This window comes from Mus musculus, chromosome 11 (genome assembly GCF_000001635.26).
Source record: "Mus musculus strain C57BL/6J chromosome 11, GRCm38.p6 C57BL/6J".
In the NCBI taxonomy this organism is placed as follows: Eukaryota; Metazoa; Chordata; class Mammalia; order Rodentia; family Muridae; genus Mus; species Mus musculus.
The window spans coordinates 76,045,823-76,069,499 of NC_000077.6; the positions used below are offsets into that span (position 1 = coordinate 76,045,823).

General features: G+C 45.9%; 1 protein-coding gene across 1 annotated transcript in view; it reads right to left on the minus strand.

Moving 5' to 3' along the window:
- Positions 1 to 403: 403 nt before the first annotated feature.
- The window catches only part of Vps53 (VPS53 GARP complex subunit), a 133,413-nt gene continuing 110,139 nt past the window's right edge, over positions 404 to 23,677 (minus strand). Inside the window, exons 18-22 of the mRNA NM_026664.4 lie at positions 20,919 to 21,067; positions 17,163 to 17,232; positions 2,618 to 2,755; positions 1,243 to 1,347; positions 404 to 760 (exon numbers count right to left, since the gene is read on the minus strand). Coding sequence (NP_080940.2) covers positions 590 to 760; positions 1,243 to 1,347; positions 2,618 to 2,755; positions 17,163 to 17,232; positions 20,919 to 21,067 — 633 coding nt within the window. The 3' untranslated portion in view covers positions 404 to 589. The remainder of the gene's footprint in view (positions 761 to 1,242; positions 1,348 to 2,617; positions 2,756 to 17,162; positions 17,233 to 20,918; positions 21,068 to 23,677) is intronic.

Sequence of the window (23,677 nt, forward strand, 5' to 3'; positions counted from 1 at the left end):
CTTCTGGAGAGTACAGAGACATGGGAGAAAACAGGGGTAGCTTGGCCATGTTATGGAAGACAGCAGATTGAGTCCCAGAAACAGTTATTTACATGGAAAAGTGCTAATACTGCAGGGAATTGGTAAAGAGGCCAATATCCCACTCTGCCACCAGCCACTTGGCTCACTCAGGCCCCCAGGCCAATTCCAGAGACAGAGAGGGAAAAGGACCTCACAACACAGATGGAGAAAGAGGTAAGATCCAGGCTTCCTCAGCCAAGCTGCAGGCCCTGGCTGGTGTCGAGGGCTGAGTGGGGAGATGACATGGGTCAGTGACAACTCAACCATCACAGGCAGCCTGGGGACAGCAGGTAAACCACAGGGACCTTTCAACCACTGCTGCCCCAGCTTCAGGGATGGAGATAATCTAAAAATGCCTTTTAATAACACAGATTTCACTGAGCTTCCATGACTGAGATAGAAAATAAGACATGTTATGAGAGAGATACTTTAATAACCGTAATGTTCTCAGAGGCTTCAAGACTCAGGACTCAGTGTGAGGGTTTGCAGAAGTCGGCTGTTCAGGACTCTGGCCATGCCTTCCCACTCCTTACAGTCTCTTTTTAATCAGTTTCTCCAGTTTGCGGATTCGGGATGACTCCTGCTCCGGTGTTGGGGCAATCAGCGACAGGGTGCTGGAACCTTCTGTCCCCGAGGGCGGGGCAGGGAGCCTCTGCCGCAAAAGTTCCAGCATGCTGCTCTGCTCACTCCTCTTCAGCCCCTGAGAGGAAAGGGAGAGAAACTGGTCAGGCGGTGGCCCGCAGTGCCTGGCAGGAGTAGGAGGCACACTTGGGTCTTGCAGTTCGCTCAGACTGAGCTGTGCTGGGCTAACTGCATGATGCCAAGAACCCGAGGACCTTGCTTCCTTCAGGGGAATTCTGGTCCTGGGCAGCAGCCTGGAAGATAAAACTGAGGAAGGAGAAACAGGGAATGTGGAAGGAGAGGGGAAGGGTTAGAAAGAGGAGAAACAAAGGCAGAGGGAAGAACAATGCCCTATTCTTCCTTGCACCACATCCCATCTTCAGCTGGGCAGGGTGGTCTTCAGGATGCTGAAATCTGTGTGGCCGGGATCGGCCTCTAGCAAAGGATCCCTGCAATCAGGGGAGGTGAAGCCAGAAACCTATATTTTAAGGTGCCCTCCAGGTTCTATACCCACACTCCACTCCTTAGGGGAAATGGGATGCTTAGAACAAGGGAGCTTACCTTCATATCCAGTATTTTCTGGAAGGTTTCTGAGTTGCAGTCCGTAAGGAGTTTGATGTAGTTGTCAACAAATACCACCAACGGTTCATGAGGGGCCATCACCACCTACCAAAGGAGAAGATAAGAGTAGGTCCTCAGGAGCCCACAGGCTGGAGGGCAGGGCCTATTGGAAGCTGCCCTCACATGGCAGCAAAGCCATGTTCAGAAATGCTCTGACGGCTCCATTAGAGCACCATCCCCACAAGTGGCTGAATTACCCAGACTGCTTTTTAACATATGGATTCCTAGTTCCCTGCACACTGGAGGCTCCCAATTCCATCAGGAATCCTGGAAGGAACCATCTGGGAAACTCAGTGTCCTCTGCTGGGGGATTTCATGAATGGTGGGTTATCCACGGAGAAGGAGGCAGAAGCAGGAATAGATGCTCACAGACGTTCTCAGAACAAAAACCCAAACTGGCCTGACTCTTTTGCAAACCTGAAACCTGGAACTTCGTCTCTCCACATTCTACTACCAGTTAATATACTACCAGTTAATATACAGACAGACAGACAGCATCTCTATCCTCAGATTCATCTCATTTGGTTCTGGAATATGCTTTTTCTTCCCCAGTGGGCTAATTTTGTTTGGAATTCCTGAGAATGTACCAGAAAAGTGGTAAGGAGCAGTTTCTTCAAAAGTTCTTTGCACATATTTCCCAAAATGCATCTGGCCTCCCTTGAGCAAGCCAGCTGGGGAGGAGAGCTGTGAGGAGTTTGCACTTTCCTCAGCCATGTGCCCTAGGTTCCCCAGGTCCTAAGGTCTGCAGCCAGGCCATGCCACTGCGGCCTTCCTCTCCTGCCTGCCATCATCAGATCACTCTGAAAATGGGCCTGAAGAGCCCATAGGTGTCAGACTCTGGTGAGAACAGAGCCTTTGTCTCCCAGCCTGTCAACCCCTTCTGACAGGCCAAGTGGAGACCGGAGGCAGATGTTGCTCTTCCAGTGCACAAAGTACAATCTCTGTTAAATGAGGCTTTAAAAAGCCCATTTGTCAATTAGATTCAGTTACTACAACATCTGTTCAGAGTTCACTTAAAGGTGCAAAACATGGGGAGCCAACGAGCTTCTGGGGAAGGGAGTGCATGACAGCTGGGCCTAAAACCCTTCTGAAAGGCAAAGGGACTCTGGGCTTCTCTCCTGATTTGCCACCTGACTCTCAGCTGTTGGACAGAATTCACCTGTCAGAAAGAATTTCTGATCCCTAGGTAACTGTGCACTGATTTTTAACATCACAGAGTGTGGACAACTCTTGGGGGCCAGTGGAAAGGGTAGACTGTTTGCAAAACCCGAACTCCCCAGAACTCCTTTGAATAGAGTGCCCAGAGGAGACACACCTTAAGGATCATTTCAGCCCGGGTCATGCCTTTCACGACAATCTTAGTGTAACTGGCAGGGGCCTTCCTCACCACCTGGGAGCCAATGGACGGAAGGTCGAGCAGGACCATCTTCAGGGAGTGGGTGTCCAGCAGAAGCTGCAGACAAAGCAGACTGTTATAGGCACTCATGGAACCCAGTGACTAGCATGTCCACGCTGAGCATGGACACACTCACTACCCACTGTACACGCAATCCTTTCCCACTACAGAAAACTTGGAAAATAGAATTTAAAGGAAACAAAAATTCCACTGTCCAGGAAAAGCTACCTCAAGAAATCACAGTGAAATGTGGGTCTAGTTTCTGCCAGTCAGTGTGTGCGATAACAACCAAGTTCAAATCATGCTGAGTGTATGTATGGTTTCACATCCGACCTTTCTAGAACACACATTATTTCCCATTGTGACACTTGAAAACATTATGATTTTTAGTGGCTATGAAATATAGACTGTGTAAGTTTAAGATTCAATATCATGCTCCTACTTAATTCACTCCCTAGGTTTCTGTCATTAGTAACAGATGCTGGGGGTGGGGGTGGGGGTGGGGGTGGGGTAGCTGGAGAAACGGCACAGTGGTTATTCAGTTTGATTCCCAGAATCCTCAAGGTGACTCACAACCATCTGTAACCTCAGTTCCAGGGGATCCTATGCCTTCTTCTGACCTCCACAGGCAATAGCATGCATGCATACATGTAAACAAAACCACTCATATATGTAAAAAAAAAAAAAGACCTAAAAAAATAGCAAAACCCAAACCCCCAGATGCTGAGGGAGAGAGCGTCATGGCTGACTCTAGCATCAGCAGTGGTATCTCCTTAGGGGAGAGTCCCGGGGACAGGACAAATAGCGTATTGTGAAGGTTCCCAGGACATGTCTGAATCTCTTTCTACATAGAATGCCCCTGTTTACACAGCTACCAGCATCACAGACACCGCAGATCGCACCCTCATCAGCACTGAAAAATTATCACAAAAATCTTACTTATTCATTAGGCAAAAAAATGGCAACTTGTTATTGCTGTATTTAGGATTTCTCTAGATGTTATTTGATGATATTTTACTATTTAATCATATCCTGGCAGCAACCCACATTTTCTGTTTGCTCTGGTCCTCCTGGATGCCAGTGGACCACCATGGCCCTGCTGGAAGGCGTTTCTTCACACGGTCTCTCGGAAGGTCATCCTTCATGAGCTCATTATTCCCAACTGCACAGGACAGAACATCAGTGCTCCAAAGGGTTAATAAGCAGCCAGTATAACCCAGCACCTAGCAGGTCCACACTGAGCATCCACTTTGTGGATGACCTCAACGTAAGTCAGGATGGCCTCCAGGCACTGATGACAAGACACACAGAAATGGCTGCAGCCAGGGCCTGTGTGTACAGCTCAGTGCAAGAGCATTAGTCAGAATAAGACCAAGTTTGGCCGGGCGTGGTGGCGCACGCCTTTAATCCCAGCACTCAGGAGGCAGAGGCAGGTGGATCTCTGAGTTCGAGGCCAGCCTGGTCTACAAAGTGAGTTCCAGGACAGCCAGGGCTATACAGAGAAACCCTGTCTCGAAAAACAAAAAACAAGAAACCAAACAAGACCAAGTTTGATCACAAGCACTGCAAAAATGAACTAAGAATGAAATGGCTGCAGTCAGGAGGGTATGCCTTGATCTGTTTAAATCGTTTAAGAGAACAGAATCACATGGCCCCAGGATGAGCCCAATGGGGCTCAAATGGAGCCTGCAGTAGGAGGACAGATCTCTCAGCTACTACTAGACTCAGACGGTAGTTAAGACATTCAGGACAGGCCCAAGGACCCGTCAGATAGCCTTTCATAATTATAGCTAGTTGGCAAGGAGTGGGATTCCTTAAGGCCTTTGGCACTCTCTATCCTTCCTTTCCCCTGTATTGGGCAGGTGAGTTACTAACTAAAGACAATATAACCAATGAGAGGTACAGTCCACTTAATGGTTACAGTGATTATAATTTCAAAAGTGCTACAAGGATTTGGGGAATATTAATGCTTAGTTTAGATAACTAAGAAATATTACTCTCTAAAAATGGCAAAGAAGGCTACTCTAATGACAGTAATTTCATGAAGGAATGTGGGTAGTTAAAAGCCTAAGTTTTCTCTCTGTGTCTAAGGTATGCAGGCATGTGCAAGCCATGCACGTGTGGAGGTCAGAGGACAGTCTGGAATGCTGGTGCTCTCCTTTCACCTCGTTTGGAAGCAGAGTCTCCCTGATCCTTTTGCCACTGCACTGTGTAGCAGGGGTCAAGGCTAGCTGCCTGTCAACTTCAGCCTTTATCCTTTGCTGAGCTAGCTCCTCTCTTGCCTTAGGAGTGCTGGGATTAGAGATGTGCACGACTGTGCCAAGCCTTATGTGGGTCTTGTCCATTTCAACCCAGGTCCTTTATGCTTGATTGGCAAGTGCTTTTGTCCTTTGAGCCATCTTCCCAGACCCCAGAGCCCAGACTTGCTAAGTTATTCAACTTCGGGGCAGCTAAGTAATCTTACTGCTTTTGTTTTAGAAATTCATTTGAAGTCAGGTGTGTGGTGTGTATGGGTGACTGTGTGTGTGAAGAGCCAGCGTCACTCTTAGATATCCTCCTATTGTTCTCCACCCCATTTGACAGGCTCTCACTGAACCTGGAGCTCACTAACAGGCTGGGTGGGCTGGCTAGGTGGCCTCCAGGATCTATTGTGTCTCCAAACTCTAGTATTAGGCCTGCAGGCATGCTGGCTTTTATGTGGGTTCTGAGGATCCCGACTCAGGTTAACCTAGCAGCTCTAAGAGGAATTCTTACCACCGTAGTGTTTGCTTTATGGAAAGGCCAAGAGTTCACAGAGAAGTGCTCGGCTTCTGAGAGAACGGCCCAGAATGCTCAGGCCCACAGCAGGAGCCCAGGTTTAGCATACTCCCTTGGCATTTACATTGTTTCCCACACACTTGTAAAGAACAAGGTAGTGGGTCCAAGGCCCATGGTGTGTACCCTACAATCCCAGTGACTTGGGAAGCTGAAGTGGGAGGGTCACTTGAACCCAGGAGTTCAAGACCACCCTGGGTGAAATAGCCGAGACCCTGTTTCAAAGAAAAAGATTATTTCTGTGTAATTTCACATAGCTAAGGACCTAGGATATGAAAAAGAACACTTTAAAGCTTTTTAAAAAATTTTTTATTTTATTTTATTTTTTTGAGACAGGGTCTCTTTATGTAGCCCTGGCTGGCCTGGAACTTGCTATAGAGACCTGGCTGGCTTCAAAGTTACTTAGATCTGCCTGGCTCTGCCTCCCAAATGGTAGGATTAAAGGCATTTGCCACTATGGCTAAAGAGTAAGTTTACTACTTAGTTGTGTGTATGTGCCCACAAAGGCTGGTGGACCATCAGATTATCTGGAGTGAGAATTACAGGTGGTTATGAGCTTCCTGACATGGCTGCTGGGAACCAGACCCAGTCCTCTGGCAAGTGCTCTGAACTGCAGAGCCACCTCTCAACAGCCCCAAATGGTCAAACTTTTAAAAGAAAATAGAGATTTTTTTTATTGCTTGTGGCTAGAAAAGAATGTCAAATATGGGAAAGATTGAAAAATACACTACTCTAAGTTATATGAGACTCCCTGTAAATCCCAGATTGAACCAGCCTCAGACGAGAGCCACACTGGCAAGGGAAAGAGGAGCAGGACACACACAGATGGGTAATCAGGGTGGGTGTACTCCAATGCAGAGTATTTGCAGCATGCACATGGCCCTGGTTCCAACACCAGCACCTCACACACAAAAAGTGCTGGCTGAGAATACAGCACGGAAGTCCAAGCTCAAGGGGACAGAGTGAATTAGTTCGAGCCCTTTGAGGGGAATGCAGGAGTATTTTCTTGCTTGTAGATCCACATAGCCCATCGGGGTGGTGCTGAGCTCAACCCTTCGAGGGTAGAGGCAGGCAGACTGTGACAAGTATGAGGCCAGCCTGGGCTATGTACAACTTCCAGCGTAGCACTGGCTACATAGAGATACTGTTTCAAAACCAACATGCAACTATATGTCTTTTAGTTACATCACAAGGAGAAATCCTTGGTTGTCATATTCTTAACTTTGGTTGCTATGACCGAGTATGTAAACTTAAGGGATGGAAGATTGGAGCCTCCCCCAGCCTTGAAGCTGATTCAGACTTTGCTGCCACTGAGCATGAGACCACCTGGGGTGGAACCTTCTGTCACCTGCCACTGCTCTTCTCCAAGACACTGCTATCTGATGAGAGGCCCTGGAGATATTCCGGAGACAGCATCCGGCAGATCTGCCTACAGGCTGGCAACAGGCACCAAGAATGGATTGGCGGGGGATGGGCCTCCCCCACTTTATAAGCACAGACTTTTAGTAAACTTTGGGGGCCTTGAACAGAAACATATCTTGGCCTCCATTATTGCTCTCGCCGTTTCCTTCCATACAGCTCTGGCCTCCCACTCAGGGACCCAGTTGGTGTGGCCGCAGGCGGCTTCAGAAGGTTCTTTCTGACGCACAGTCTCAGAGTAGTCAGTCTGAGGTTACCTGGCCTCATGTGTTTCAACAGAACATAATGGTGGCAGAAGTGTGCAGTGGGGAGTTTCTTTACCTCGTTGTAGAGAAGTATGAAGAAGACATGATATAGACTTCATGACAAGATATAGTCCTCAACGACATACCCCCAGTGACGTACTTCCTCCAACTATCCTGCACCTCTTAAGCGTTCCAGAACCTTTCAAAACTGTGACCATCCAGGAGCTACTAATCATTTAACACTCTAGCCAAAGGTGCATTCAACTCCTAACACTCACGCTAAAAAGAACTTCCAGGGCCCACTCTTTGGACAAGCAAGGACTGGAAACAGCTCAGTGTCCATAAAACAAGAATGAGTAAACGAATGTTGGCATATTTATGCGAAGGGAAATGATACCGAAGCTGACATGAGTGAACAAATTACACTGATCAACACAAATAAATCTCAAAGAATGTTAGGTGGGGGGAAAGGCAAGAGAGGAAATGACACGCAAGTATAATTTATATAAAGCTTAGAAATAAGCAAAACAACCCATGCATCATTTGGGAATATATACATGTATGGAACACCCAAACACATATGGCAATCTAGAAACCTAAATCAGAATAGTGCTCACTTCTGGGCGTGGGGGGTGGTGAGGGAAGGCTGGGACTCCACTGGGGACTTCAACAAGAACCCTAACGACCTTGAAATTTTCAGAGATGCAGAGTAGGAACACAGTACATATTTCACTGACTAGTCACTACCTGTTTGATTTATTTTCTAGACATTGTTAACAAGAAATATCTTTTTCTTTTTAAGTGTGTCTTTTGAGGCCTGGCAAAGATTCAATTTTGTAACAAATTAGGAGCCTTGTCTGTCAAAATCAAATCCGTGGCCTATTGGGACAAAAATCTATTTCAAACATCTGGGGATGCCTGCTACCTTTTCTACTTCCCAGAGACATAGTACATGCATAAATAATTATATAGGCTTAAGTGAGAGGAAGATTTTGAATGAGCCAGACATAATTCTCTAGCGTATTCCATATCTTAAGGAGGTATGACACGCTTGCCTCTGGCCAGTCACAGGAAAATCCCACCTTGCTAGACAGCTGGAAAGATGGGAACCTCACTCTCACTATTGCACGGAGCAGCGTGATCCCGAGAGACGGGAACTGCTGTTGGGGGAAGATAAAAGCTCCCATTGATTACCACTATCTGCTGGCCTCATTCTTCAAAACTGACCTCAGTGCATCTGCTTAAGCACGAGGCACTAGGCAAGGAGGGGCCACGGCCAATTTACTTACACCTCAGAGATGATTTGAGGTGGGCAGACTGGCCAAGCAGCTCTGCCTGGGAAAGATCAGTACCCAGTAAAGGAAAACTTCATGAGACACCAGCCCCCCTACCGCCCCCAACTGACTGAGGCAAGGTCTTACCCTATAGCTTAGGCTGATTGGAACTCCCTATAAAACCAAGCGGCTTCAAGCTCTCCATCTTCCCACCTCAGCCTCCGAGCATCACCAGGCCTGCCTAAGGACCCCTTAGCATTGTGCAGTTTCTCCTCTAGAATGACTGTACAGCTTTTGATAAAATTTGCTTCAAGGCAGTCAGTGCTTTCTGCTGCTACTGGAAATAGGTTTTGTTTTCTTGAGATGGGTTCCCAGCCTGCTACCTAGTCTTCCATTGAATTTATGACCGTCTTGTCTGAGTGTCCCAGCTAGCTGGAATTATAGGTATATGCCACCACACTCAAAAAGAAATGGTTTCATTTAAAATTTCCAATCCCAAGGGCTAGAGAAATGACTCAGCAGTTAGCACTTGTTGATTTTACAGAGGACCTGGGTTCAATTCCCAGCACCTTCATGGTAGCTCACAATCATCTGTAACTCCAGTTCCAAGAGATCCAACATCCCTTTCTAGCCTCTGTGGGTATCAGGCATGCATTTGGTACATGTAGATGAATCACCTATACACATAAAATAAAACAATAAAAATAAAAAATAACATTTTCGTGACTGTTGATTACAAACAGGAATGTATTTATTTGGTCATGCTGGAGACTGAACTGTGAGCTGGCAACTGTTCACACACTCTCCCAGTGAGCCCCAGATCCAAGAAACACATTTCTAATGTGGACTTCAGTTTCAGCAGCCTTTCTAAATTTATGTAAGTTTTTGTTTTTTTGAGACAGGGTCTCTCTAAGTAGTCTTGCTCTCCTAAAACTTCCTATGTAAACAATAGAATGTAAACATACTACATAAACACAGGTCAGCCTCAAACTCAAGGGATTCACCTGCCTCTGCCTCCTGAGAGCTGGGATTAAAGGTGTGCACAACATGCCTGGCAAAGATTTTATTTTTAATTTGTGTGAGTGCATGTGCATGCGTGCGTGCGTGTGTGTGTGTGTGTGTGTGTGTGTGTGTGTCTGCGCGCGCATGCAAGTGTGTGTGCAGGTGCCTCAAGAGGAAAGTAAGAGGCATAAGGAAATTTGGAGTTACAGGTGACCGTGAGCTGCCATGTGGGTGCTGGGAACTGAACTCCAGTCCTCTATGAGAGCAGAATGTACTCTTTTTTTTTTTTTTTAAAGATTTATTTATTATTATATGTAAGTACACTGTAGCTGTCTTCAGACACTCCAGATGAGTCAGATCTTGTTACGGATGGTTGTGAGCCACCATGTGGTTGCTGGGATTTGAACTCTGGACCTTCAGAAGAGCAGTCGGGTTCTCTTACCCACTGAGCCATCTCGCCAGCCCCAGAATGTACTCTTAACTAGAGAGCCATTTAAATAGTTTTCAGAGTTGTGAGTTAATTTTTTAAACATTTACTGTCCTCGTTAAGGGCACACAGGCAATAAGGGATAGAAGTAGTGATATCAGATACCTTATTTGTGAGGTAGGAGACTTCTGTGTCTGGCTATTGTGTCTGGCATTTGCTGTCATCTTTGCCCTTAACTGGCTCATGGCCAGTGCAGCTCAGCCTTCTCATTTCTGTGCTGTAAGCCCTCCCTGGGGTGTAGCAGGGATTGCCTCTTAGTGAGTGTGGAGTGTGGCAGGAAGGAAGGGCCTTGATGACTGAGTGACAGGGGAGGGTGGCATTCTCCTAGGAAAGATGGCTTCAGAAGCAGCATAGTGGGCCAGAGCTTGACAAGGAGGCAGACATGAGTGCATAGCAGGGGAGTAGCAGCTCTTCAGAAAGATGGTTTGCTGTGAAGAAGGGCAAACATCAGCTCCGTGGGCAGGAGCACCCATGTGAGAACAAGAGAAGAGAGAGGACACCCAACTTTCTGAATGTGATTCCACAATCAGAAACCTGGATGCAGGAGTCCAGGATGCAGCTCAGTGTAAAGTGCTTGCCTCCCATGTGAGCCTCTGGGTCCAATCCCAGCACAACAAGGGGTTGGGGGTGGGGTGGGAAGATCTGGAAGGAAATTAGTTCAATTTCAGGAAATGTGGAATTTTCTATCTAGTCCGAGAATAAAATCTCCCTTTGTTCACGAGTGGTACATGTGGGAGTGGAACTCCCACTCTTTTAAATCCTGTCCTCAAGGTGGATTTCAAACATATGTGGCCAGTAGATTGGTACCAACATCTGTCCTCCTCACTCACTCACTGCTCTACTCCAGAGACACTAGACAAGGGGCACCTCTGTGTTTTCTGGGCGAGTCTGGAGACATCTTTGGTTGTCAACCTCTAGGTGGCAGAAGTACCGGGTACTGTTTAACAGGGTCCACAGCAAAAGCCTGCCTAGCCTGCTGTCAGCAATGCAGGTACTGAGGAATCCTGGCATTCACATCTGGCCACTCGTTTCTTTTCCCTCTGAGGTAAAATGTACATATCCTGAAATGTACAATACTTAAAAACATGTATTCATTAACATGTTAATGATTCTTTTTCTTTCTTTTATTATTATCATTACTATTATTAATCAATTTATTTATTTTGTTTTTTTGAGACAGGGTTTCTTTTTGTTTTTTTTTTTTTTGTTTTTGGTTTTTTCGAGACAGGGTTTCTCTGTGTAGCCCTGGCTGTCCTGGAACTCACTATGTAGACCAGGCTGGCCTCGAACTCAGAAATCCACCTGTCTCTGCCTCCCGAGTGCTGGGATTAAAGGCGTGCGCCACCACGCCCTGCAAGACAGGGTTTCTTTATGTAGTCCTGGTTGTTCTAGAACCTTCTCTATAGAGCAGGCTGGCCTTGAACTCAGAGGTCCTCTGCCTCTGCCTCTCAAGTGCTAGGAATAAAGGCATGCTTCACCACTGTCTAGCTTCCTAATATAATTCTTAACTGTAATTTTGACAAATGTTTATAACATGTAACATTTGCCTTTCAAAGCACTTTTGAGACAGCATCTTGTATATTTCAAGCTGGCCTCAGACTCACTACTTAGCCAAGGGTAATCTTGAACTCTGAGTCTCCTGTCTCTACCTCTAACACCTAGAATTTTGCTACTGTGCATGAATTATCACTTTTAAAATATCTTTTATCAATTCAACAGTTACCATATTTATACTTTAAAGTTTAAATTTTTGCTATTAGATGAATAATTAATTCTACCATTTGTTTGGACAAAGCATTTATGTATTTATGTATGCATTTATGTATTTATGTATGTATGTATGTATGTATTTATTTATTGTCTCATTATATATCTTTGGCTGACCCAGAACTCATCATACAGTCCAGGCCAGCCTTGAACTTACAGAGATCTGTTTGCCTCTGATTCTCTAATGCTGAAACTAAAGGTGTGCATCACCATGCCTGGCCTCTTTTTGGAAAAATATCTAATTATTTTATGTGTATGTGTGTATACATACACCAGCTACACACAAGAACTTACAGAGCAAAGAAGAGACATCTGATTGCCTGAGTTACAGATGGTTGTGAGCTGCAATGTGGGTACTGGGAACTGAACCTTGGTTCTCTGAAAGAGCAGACAGTGCTCTTAACTACTGAGCCCCTTTTCCTTTTAATGAAGAAGCCCTGCTCTCTGAAGGCTCCATAGAAGAGATGTGCCTGAGAATAACCCTCTTACTTTCTCATTCTTGGAAACAGTGAAACTCTTAAAAGGATTTCTGATGACATGAGGCTAGGTTAAAAGAGCACAAAAGACAACTGCTGTCTTCTCGCACTTCTTTGAAGAGTGTCAGACTCAGAGACGGACGGGGCTATGGTGGGAGCAGTGGTTAGATGGTGCAGAGGTTCACTTTGGAGATCATCTTCATGACAGATCCTCAGCAACATCTACACTTAATGCCAGTGAGCTGCACACTAGAAGACGGCATGTTCGATGTTATGTACAGTTTCAAAATGTTCCACTGGGACATATCCAGAAAGATTCTTTTTTTATGGTGCTGAGAATGTAACCTGGGATCTTACATACACCAAGCATGTGCTTGATCATTAAGCCGTATTTCCATCCCCTAGATATGCTGTAAACTGGGCATGGTGGTCTGCATGCTTATCATTCTGTCCTTCAGCAGGCTGATGCAGGAGGTTTGTGGATTTATTTGAAGGCATTTATTTGGAACTATGGGTTACATAGTAGAGTACTGTTTGAAAACCAAAACCAAATAAATAACGATAACACATGAAAGAAAAAGTAACTTGACAAACATGAGGTTTTAGCAGTGGGGAAGGACTAGAAGGGCCTGTGGAGAGTGCCTGTTTCAGTGCTTTTATTGAAATAGGACAGTGAGCATGGCGCAGACAGGAGTGATGTGGGAACAAGGGGGCCATCAACAGCAGAGCGAGGACTGTGCATCTTTTCCAACACCACACTAGACTGTTTTCTCTAGGGTAAGTTTAGGCAAATGGATTTTATTTCTGCTGTGTTCAGTCACAGATGACCTCCGTTGTAAGACTAATTAATGACCCTGCAAATCCCACAAGATTCTCTGAAAATCACAAACCAGCAAGGAGTATTACAATACAGGAACGGTTCAATTCCACGTGCCCTTGTAACCGCTCAAGAGGACTCTGGGGCCTGAAGATAAATAACTCACTGTATGTACTAATCAAGTCAAGAATAAGGAGCAGCAAGGGCTCCTTTTTTATTTCTCACATCTATATTCAAGCCTAACCTCAACCTAGGAGATATCTAGCACCTATTGGAAGAAGAGGCTCAGCCGTAGCTTTGAATTCTACAGCTTTAGTTAAAGCTTGGGTCAGGGCCATGACGCAAGGCAGAGTGTGTCAAAATGTGTTTCTACCCACAAGCATCTCTCTATTAATTTTCTTTCAAAAATTGATTTTATTATACTCTGTGTGTGTATGTGTGTGTGTGTGTGTGTGTGTGTGTGTGTGAGAGAGAGAGAGAGAGAGAGAGAGAGAGAGAGTATGAGTGAGGCAGCCTATCCGTTCAAGTAGTCTATAAGAGCAACAACGACTGCTCTTACCCGCTGGGTCAACTCTCCGGCCCCTTTATTAATTTCTTGATTCCTTGGACCTACTGCCTAAGTGAACAGACCTCTAGCTACATCATGGCTTGGATTTCAGAGTTCAGATGCCAGGGCTAACCTTACACAGATAACCTGAACTACACATGGGAACCACTGAAGGGCCACATTGCCCTTGACTCTTCCTTAAAGCCTCTACAGGTAGTTGTGTGAATAGCCACCTATTACTGCTTATTGTCTTTGCTTGGGGTATGAGAAATGAGACTTAGCTATAGAAGATGGGCTTCTCACAGGCAACTAAAAGCAGATGTGAACACTGGCCAAACGTCCTGCTCCTGAGATAACATCCCAGAGTCTGATTCTGTTCTGTTATTCGAGACAGGGTCATATTACACAGCGCACACTGGCCTTGAATTTACAACTCTCCTGCTTTTGCTTCCTGAATGTGCTGTGTGGCAGATATGCCCCTACCTTTCTCCAGCTGAGATTGTTTTATACAAGAGAACATTTGAGGAAAACAGTCATGGTATAGGACTTATGTGACAACATCCAAACTTCCATGGCTGTTAGACACTACACCAGTCTCAAGAGGCCTGAGCAAGGCTACAAAACACAGAACTGTTCCCATGAGTCAGCTTTGGATTCCAGAGGCTTGGTCAAGTCTGTAGACAGAAATGTAACTGAGAACCCTACGGCTGCTCCCAGACACAGATCTTAATCACTCCATATCCTCTTAGATGGCACACTGTAATGAGGCCAAAGAGTGAGTGCCTGGTAAACATTCACTAATGAAACTGGAGCTGGCATGTGAGGGCCTCGCTCTGCCACTTCCGATGGAGAGAATGAGCATTGTGCTCCGGACATGCCAGGGTCAGGATTTCAGAACACCGACTGCTGCAGTCAAGCCCAGCTGGTGTCTGAGTCGTACAACCTCCCAGGGAGTTTTCCAAGACAACATTTTTGACTCGGGCTGGAGCTGGTCAGGCAGACAGCCGAGGGCAAGCTCTGACTAGAAGTCTTCATGCAGGTTGCATGTGGATAGGTATCAGAGCAGACGAACAATGAAACAGAAACAAGGTCATGTCCGGGTCTTCGGAAGTTTACAGTGAGCAGGGCTGGTGTTTAATAAGGGCTGGCTACATGACAGCCGTGCGTCTTGCTTATGGGCACTGGGTTTAATTTTTACTAATTTTGTTTTATTTTATTCTGAGACAATATCTAGCTCTATAGCCTAGGTTGTCCTCAAACTTACAATCCCTCAGCTTCCCCAAGGTCTGGGATTACTGGTGTATGCCACCACATACCGCTCTATTTTGTTTAACCCTCACAGCTACTTCATGGGGTAGTTCTAAGCACTATTTCAGAGACAGGAAATGGAGGTCCTGTAAAGTACCTATGCACAAACAGATGCACTGTTGTGGGCACAGGGTCCAGCCTCTGCTCATGCCACTCCAGAGCTCAGAGCCTGAGTACTCAAGTGTCCTGTACTTGCTGACAGAGGGGACAAAATCATATTGCACTTAGATTCAAGATGTTGCTACCTGCCTTTGACACTTCATGAGTATTCCAATACATGCTTAACTAGCAATCTTCCTGACCCAGAGACAAGGGCTGGGGCTGGGGGTGAGGGGTGGGGTTGGCTGTCAACACAGCCAAGGAACCACAAGGGCAGGGCACTGAGCTGGGAAAGAGTTGAGCCTCTACCTCATTGCTTTGTTTGGTACTGGGCAGGATCTATGGAAATGAATTACACAATCTTCTTACATGTAGCCTAAGTGTTCACAGATGGAGTTGACTATGAGTTGTTCTTGATTTGCCTGTGAACAGTTTACACTTTATATGGTATTTTCAGAGGTCGGAGTAGTAAATATTTGTGTGTGTGTGTGTAGGTCAAGGCAGACACCGAGTATCTTCCTCAATTGCTTTCCACCTTTGTTCTTCAGATAGGGTCTTGTTGATTAAGCTTGATTAGCCAGTAAACCCCAGGGACCCTCTTGTTTGCCCCTCCCCATTGCTGGAACACACGACCACTCTTGTTCCTATTTTAAGTGTGCTTTACTGATGTTTACGTTTGTGTGTCTGTTTGTCTATCTGCATGCCATGTGTGTGCAGTGCCTGTGAAGGACAGAAGAAGGCATCAGATGCCCCAGGACTGAAGGTACAGGTGCTATGACCTGCCCAGAGTAGGTTTTGGAACCAGAATCCAGGTTTTCTGCAAGAGTAGGAAGTGATCTTAAATGTTGAGCCATCTTTAGTCCTGTTATGTGGGTGCTTTTTATGGAGATCAAACTCAGACCCACACCCTTGCATGGCGTGCTAATTAGTTTTTGTCAACTTGTCACAAACTAGAGTTACCTGAGTTGAGGGAACCTCAACTGAGGAGTTGCCTCCATCAGACTGGCCTATGGGCATGTCTGTGGGGAACTTACTTGATTACTGATTGGTGCAAGAGGGCCCAGACCAAGACGATTGTGGGTGGTGCCACCCTTAGCCTGGTGGTCCCGGGTTCCATAAGAAAGAGATCAAATTGAGCAAGCCATGGAGAGCAAGCCAGTAAGCAGTTTTCTCCATGGCCTCTGTTTCAGTTCCTATCTTAGCTCCCCTTGATGATGAACTGTGACCTGTATGAAAATAAACCATTTCTTCCTCAAGTTGATTTTGGTCAGTGTTTATCACAGAGCAATCTCCCTAATCCCTGTTTTTATTGTTATTTATTTTTTTAAAAAAGATTTATTTATTATTATATCTAAGTACACTGTAGCTGTCTTCAGATGAACCAGAAGAGGGTGTCAGATCTCATTTCAGATGGTTGTGAGCCACCACGTGGTTGCTGGGATTTGAACTCAGGACCTTCGGAAGAGCAGTCAGTGCTCTTAACCACTAAGCCATTTCTCCAGCCCTGTTTTTATTTTTTAAATCACTCAAAGTGTTCCCTGAACTCAAACTGCCCAAATTCCAGGCAGACCGAACAGGTGGGAGACAAACTCAAAGTGACGCTGTAGTTGATGAACTCAGTTCACCAGTATTCAGGTGACATTAACCAAGTCTTTTGGTTTAAGACAGGGTCTCAATATATATTGTACATTGGCCTTGGATTCAAAATCGTACTGTTAGCCTCCTACCTGCTGGGATCACAGGCGTGCCGTCATCATGCTTCAGAGGAGAATTCAGACGGGGAGAAAGGAGCCCGACAAGGAGCTTCCTAGGGATTCGAGCTCAGGCCCTCCCTGCTTGATTTCTCCTGTGGCTCTGCACAGCAACACCCAGGGCCTCTGCTGTACTAAGAACACCGCATCTTCTCCTTCCAGCAGCAACCCTCAGAGAAGCCCAAAGCCTTCACTCCTCACGCCCCAAGACAGTTTCTGCAACCTTGTTCTGTACACTTGGTGAGGATATGCTTATCTAACGGATCTGAGACCAGTCTGGGCTACAATATGGGAACCTACCTCAAAAGACAAAACAAAGAAGCAAAAGGAGCCGCCAGGTGACCATAGCTCCCTACACCAGGGAAACCAGTCTCAGTCTCTTCAGACTATCTACTTGAGAATGTGTGCTGGATCTATACAAAGGCTGATGGCGAGGTCCCATACAAAGCTTGCCTTACCTGCTCTGCTCCCACCATGCTGATCGGCTTACACTTGAAGAGGTGGGTGATGAATTTGGGAATGAACGAACTGTGGATAAAAAGTAACAAGTTAGGCTTACTCTCTTTCTAGTAAAGTGTGCAGAAACTTGTTAAGGCTCTACTACCTCTCATAAGAAAGCCGAGAATGGAGGTGGACACTCACATCCCCCACGCCACCATTCACCTCATTCTCTTTCCTTCTAGTTTAGCTCCAGATTTGTTTAGGGAAGAATAGCCTTGATGTTCTAGGGGAAAGCTCATCCCTTAAATCTTAAGCTACAGGGGTGAATTACTGGGGATGGAACCCAGGTCCTGGCATATGGCAGGCAAGTACTCTACCACTGAGCCACACTCCAGTCCTGTTGAGGGCAATTCTACTGAGCTTCAGCCAGTTAGGTCCACTGGTGACTGTTTTAGGTCCCTCAGAGGGAATTACTCTATGCAAGTCTAATCACCTGGAGGGAAGCACCTCGAGACAAGGCTGTTGCCTAGGACACTGAGCCCATATAACTGAGTTATATAACACACGCCTATGCTTGTCTTCCTCCTATCATTCCGAGGGTGTGCCCAGTCTCAAAGACAGCTGACTATCTCAATGAAACCACTGAAACCCTAAAGCAATCACATTCTCTGTCTTTAAAAAATGCATTTTTATTTTAGTGTATATGTCTGTGTGTGCATGTAAACATGTGTGCATGTGCCATGGAGGCTGGAAGGGCACATTGAGACCCTTGGAGCTGGAGTTATAGGCAATTGTGAGCTGTTCCATGTTCCATGTTCCATGTGAGTACTGAGAACTGATCTAGGGACCTCTGATGGAGCAGTCTGTGCTCTTAACTACTAAGCTATCTCTCCCCTAAACCAACCACTCTTAAGTCTATCCTAATTTCCTCTAGGCTTGAGGTTATAGGAAAAATTTAAAATCCATCTTGTGCCAGGTGCGGTGGCACACACCTTTAATCCCAGCACTCTGGAGAGGCAGGTAGATCTCTTGTGAGTTCAAGGTCAGCCTGGTCTACATAATGAGTTCTAGGACATCCAGGGTTACACAGTGCAATGATGTCTCAAAAAACAAAACAAAATAAAACAACAACACAAAACAATACAATAAAAATACACTTTGCCACTCAAGTCCATTTGAGTACCAGTAGCTGAAAATACCCCAATAGTGGCAAGAGTGAACTACATGGGCAGTTAGGGTATCTTAAAGCAAAACCAAGAAATAATTGCTAGGGTGGTAATTCTCTTATCAATAAACAAACAAACAAACAAAAATCACATGATTTTCTAAAAATCTGCTGAGCACTAAGGGACAACTTGGATCGTGGTGTCGCAGGCCTTTACTCCCAGCACTCGGGAGGCAGAGGCAGGCAGATTTCTGAGTTCGAGGCCAGCCTGGTCTACAGAGTGAGTTCCAGGACAGCCAGGGCTACACAGAGAAACTACACAGAGAAGAAGAAGAAGGCTGCGTTGTGCTGATGTAGTTCAAAAGCTATGAAAGACAGACTTGTGCATAACAAGCAAGACCCAGAGTGAGCTGAGCGAGGTGGCCGGGCCCAGGCCCTCAGAGGAAGCATGAAAAGGGGAAGAAGGGTTTCCACAGACGCTGGCTGCTACCTGTCTCCTCCCTCTAGCACGCTGGGTCTGTGCCTGCCGTGTCCTCCCCCTTCAATCTCACCACACCTTTTCCTGCACACTGTAATCACTGCGTGCTAGGGAATTTCAAAGAGGCATACTAGCTTAGTGGGCAAGAGAAGTCATTTATGATCCAAACTAGTTTCAACCAGTAGTGACCTTGGCAAGTCATTAGGAAAGGCTGCTATTGGAGCCAATATAGTCACAGATGGACCAGCAATTGTGGAGTATGAAAGGAGGCAATGGGAAAAGGACCTGAAGTCCAGCAGTCAGATCCAGGTGTGGACCTGCTGATCTAGAGGAGGTGTGAACAAGAAGCTATCTGGAAGGGCTTCTCAGAACCTAACCTGAGCCAAATGAGTAAAGGGAGGCTGAGTTTGGGACTCATCACACGGGCCCGTACAGTTTGTCATGGAAACCACTTCACACTAGATTATGCTGTGGCTGGCCCTTGAACTTGCCCTGACTAGTCCATAGTGGGTGGGCTGGGGAAACATGGAGATAATCCAGACACATGTCTTCTCTGGAGAAGACACCCCAGCAAAGAGATGTGTCACTGCCAAGGGCCACCAGGATAGAAGCAGTGGCTACTGCTCTGGGCTGAGATTTTTATAAAGATGGGAAGGTACCAAGAGTTAAAGCACAAAACTTTCTAGGTCCTCCGTTAAACTTTTCCAGATGTGGGTGATGGGCACCCTATTCCCAGATCACTCAGAGTGAGCTTAGTGCTAAAATTAAAAGGTGATGAGAGAATGTGAAGTTGACACTTGGATGGACTGAGCAACGGACTCCTTATTCACTTTAACCTTAGCTCAATCGGACCCCTGGGTGCCTACAATGGAGATTTTTGAGTCACAGTAAATTTTTACAGAGACACTTGTAGCAGTGGTTACAGGGAACGTCACATGTGATTTATCAGCGATGCTTTTAGTACACATTAATGAGCATCCAGAGAGAGAGGGGAATGTCAGCTCCTGGTCCATCTGTGGCCAGCAAACATAAATGCTCCCTAGGGAGTCAGTCCAAGCCTTCCTGATGAGGTTGAAACTAAAGTTAACTTTACAGCTACTCTGTCATTGTTGTTCCTTGGGGGTTTATTTATGTCAGATGGGGAAAATCTAATTGAATACAAACCGGGAGAGATCTGGAGAAAAGAGAATCTCAGAATCCTGAGTCACCAGTTGGGACCTGGACGAAAACAATCCAAATACGGTAGCTTGGACAGCACTGACCTTCCTGGAGCAACCTGCCAAATTGTGCATCTGATAATTGGTCAGAGGAGACACTGGCGCTCATCACTGCCTGGCCTCTCGGGAAGGAGTGCTGGAGCCAGATGCTGACTGGCAAAGAACCAAACTACTTCCTTGCTTCAAAATTCAAGGCCGAAATAGCCACACACGAGGACACAACAAGAAGGCAGGCAACTTGGTGCTTGTTCCTGGTCCCAATTTCTAGTATTTTCCCTGCACATAAGGATATTCAGAAGTAGATGGTTTCTGGCCACTATAACAAGTCCTGTGGTGGAGGGGGAGGAAGTTAAGGCTCAAAGGTACAACTGATGGGCCCAACCCTTGAGAAGCTTATAATCCAGTCAGAGACAAAACGCACACAGGAACTTACTGAAAAATAAAAGCCTGGGCAAGGAGTGGTTTCATGGGCAAATTTCAAAAGAACACATCACTTTTGGTGGCTCTGCCATGGCTGGTGACTGCTGTCATAAGCATGCACATGACCTGAAGTGGTCCATTTGCTTTTACCATTATAGCCCTTTGGGGTACAGAAGATAGTAGTTTTCCTGGAGGTCCCAGAATGAGCCCCACCAGAAGATGGGACACCTGGATTTGTGGGCCTGCTGGGAGGCTAAGCACTGCAGTGAAATAACTTTATTGAGTACCAGAACCATTAACAATCTCCTGCAACTCAGAAAGAGACGCCTCGAGAGTGATCTTGGGGGTCACAGGTTTGTACCCCGTCAGCATGGTTCCTGAAGGATATGGTCAAGAATGGAAGGGTACACAGGCATCTCTGTGCTGCTGCTTGGCTCTCCTGGGAGACTGAAACAGAAAGTGCATCAAGAAAGCAGAACAACTCAGGACTTACTTTGCAAATTTAATGCAGAACTGTGTGAAGTATTTCCGTGTGGAAGCCAGGTTGTCACGGATGATGGGGACGTTTTGCTTAATGTGAAGAATAACAGAAGTGACATAAGGGCTCTGGTCACCAACATGCTCCACGTTCTGCCAAGGCATCTGAAACAGACAGGACAGAGCCAAGCTTGAGAGCCCCTGCAGGGGAACAGTGTTAACCTGTTAATGGAAACGGGAGTCGGGGGTGGAAATTAGTCACTACTTGGTATCACAGGGATTGGCATCGTCTGACACAGAGGCCGCTTTGGAGTAAAAGTGAGCAAGCCGCCTGCCTCACCAGTGGCATGGAGCGCAGGCTCCACTCCGCCTCCGAGGTTCCCACTAATGCTTCAGGCAGCCTTCTCACCTAAGCAGACATCATGTAAAGTGTGCTCGCCACATCACTAAGCAGAGGAATGAGAACACCTAAGCCCATAGACCCCTTTTCATAGGGGTCGCATGTCAGACATCCTGCATATCAGATATTTACATTATGATTCACAACAGTAGCACAATTACAGCTATGAAGTAGCAACAAAAATAACTTTATGGTTGGCAGTCCCCACAGCATGAGGAGCTGTATCAGTGTTACAGCGTTAGGAGGTTGACAGCCACTGCCATAGAGGGACAGCACCGTCAGGGACTGAAGAACAGGGAGGGTGTTTACTTGCAGGCAGCTTGGGGGACTGGGGAGATTTAGGGGCTGGACTAAATGTGGTGAAACCCAGAATAAACTAGAAGAGAATTCACTTACAGACCCTTTTTTATGTAAACTGGGAAGAGTTTGCAATTTTATTATTGTTATTTATTGGTTTCTTGAGACAGGATCTTGCTTTGTAGTCCAGACTGGCTTGGAACTACTACATAGCCCAGGTTAGCCTTAAACGTACAGCAATTTTGCTGTCTCAGCCCCCTAAGTGCTAGGATGAGAGGGATGAGCCACCACACCTGGCTACAAAACAACTTTCCCCTAGACGCCCCACAAAAGTACACTGCGTATTTTCTCATCAGGGCTGATGTGACCTTTGACTGGTTAAGAACAAAACTGAGACTGAGGGTGGTGGCACGTACCTTTAATCTTAGCACTTGGGAGGCAGAAGCAGGGGAGTCTCTATGAATTGGAGACCAGCCTGGTCTATATAGCTAGTTCCTATAGAAACTACTATGACTATGACTACTGCTGCTACTACTACTACTATTACTACTACTACCATTCACACACACACACACACACACACACACACACACACACAGTCTCAAACAAAACAAAACAAAACAAAACAAAACAAAACAAAATAATAACCAAAACAAAACAAAACCCCCAAAACAAACAAAATGGAGCCTGAACTTGTACACCCATGGAAGAATCAGGGAAATGCCCTGGAAAGCAGGAAGACTTTACAGTGCAGTGACTCTGTCTTTTGTGGGTACACAGGAGGGCTGGGATTCCCAGCCTGTGTCACCTGGCAGGTACTCACCCCTGATGTTGTCTTGGGGGAGCCCTGATGAGCTAGCCTTTAAAGCTAAGCAAGGTTGCCTATTCAAACTCTTAAGCTAAACATAGCCCTTAGACTCCATTCAGACTGGAGGTCAGCAGCACTAAAGCCTCCATGTCTCTGGCAAGAAAACATTTCTGTTTCTCTGTAAGAGCAACAAGTTCCCTTAATCTCTGAGCTCCCTCCCAACCCCCCATTTTACAGAGGCATAAAAAGCCTCTTGCAAAGCTTCAAGTCAGGTTTTGAAGCTGGGTGTGGTGGTACATGCCTGTGCTCTCCAGCATCAGTAGGTTTGTAGGCTGATAGGGGTTTGTAAGTTTGGGGCCAGCCAGGACCACATATACAACATTCTGTCTCTAATAAAACAAACAAACGGGCTGGTGAGATGGCTCAGCGGGTAAGAGCACTGACTGCTCTTCTGAAGGTCCTGAGTTCAAATCCCAGCAACCACATGGTGGTTCACAACCATCTGTAATAGGATCTGATGCCCTCTTCTGGTGTGTCTGAAGACAATAACCACATGGTGGCTCACAACCACCCATAATGAGATCTGACGCCCTCTTCTGGTGTGTCAGAAGATAGCCGCAGTGTACTTACATATAATAATAAATAAATCTTTGAGCCAGATTGAATAGGGACTGAGCGAGTGGGGCTGACCACAGTGAGCAGGGTTGACTGGAGTGAGCAGAGGTCCTAAAATTCAATTCCCGACAACCACATGAAGGCTCACAACCATCTGTACATCTACAGTGTACTCATATACATAAAATAAAATAAATACATCTTTAAAAAAATAAAAATAAAACAAACAAACAAAACCCATGTAAACCAACACAATCTCCAGACAGAAAAATGGGGACTCTGGATCAGCGAGATGCCTCAGTAAGTAAAAGCACTTGCTGCCAATGCTGTTTTTCTGAGTTTGATACCTGGGACCCACATGGTAGAAAGAGAAAAAAACCTGACTATTGTAAGATGCCCTCTGACCCCCACACATGTACCATGGCACACATGTACGTAAGTAGATACAAAATAAATATTTTTTTAAAAAAATCTCTTTAAAAAGGCAATTTTATGCCAGGCGTGGTGGCACACGCCTTTAATCCCAGTACTGGGGAGGCAGAGGCAGGCGGATTTCTGAGTTCAAGGCCAGCCTGGTCTACAAAGTGAGTTCCAGGACAGCCAGGGCTATACAGAGAAACCCTGTCTCAAAAAACAAAAAAAAACAAACAAACAA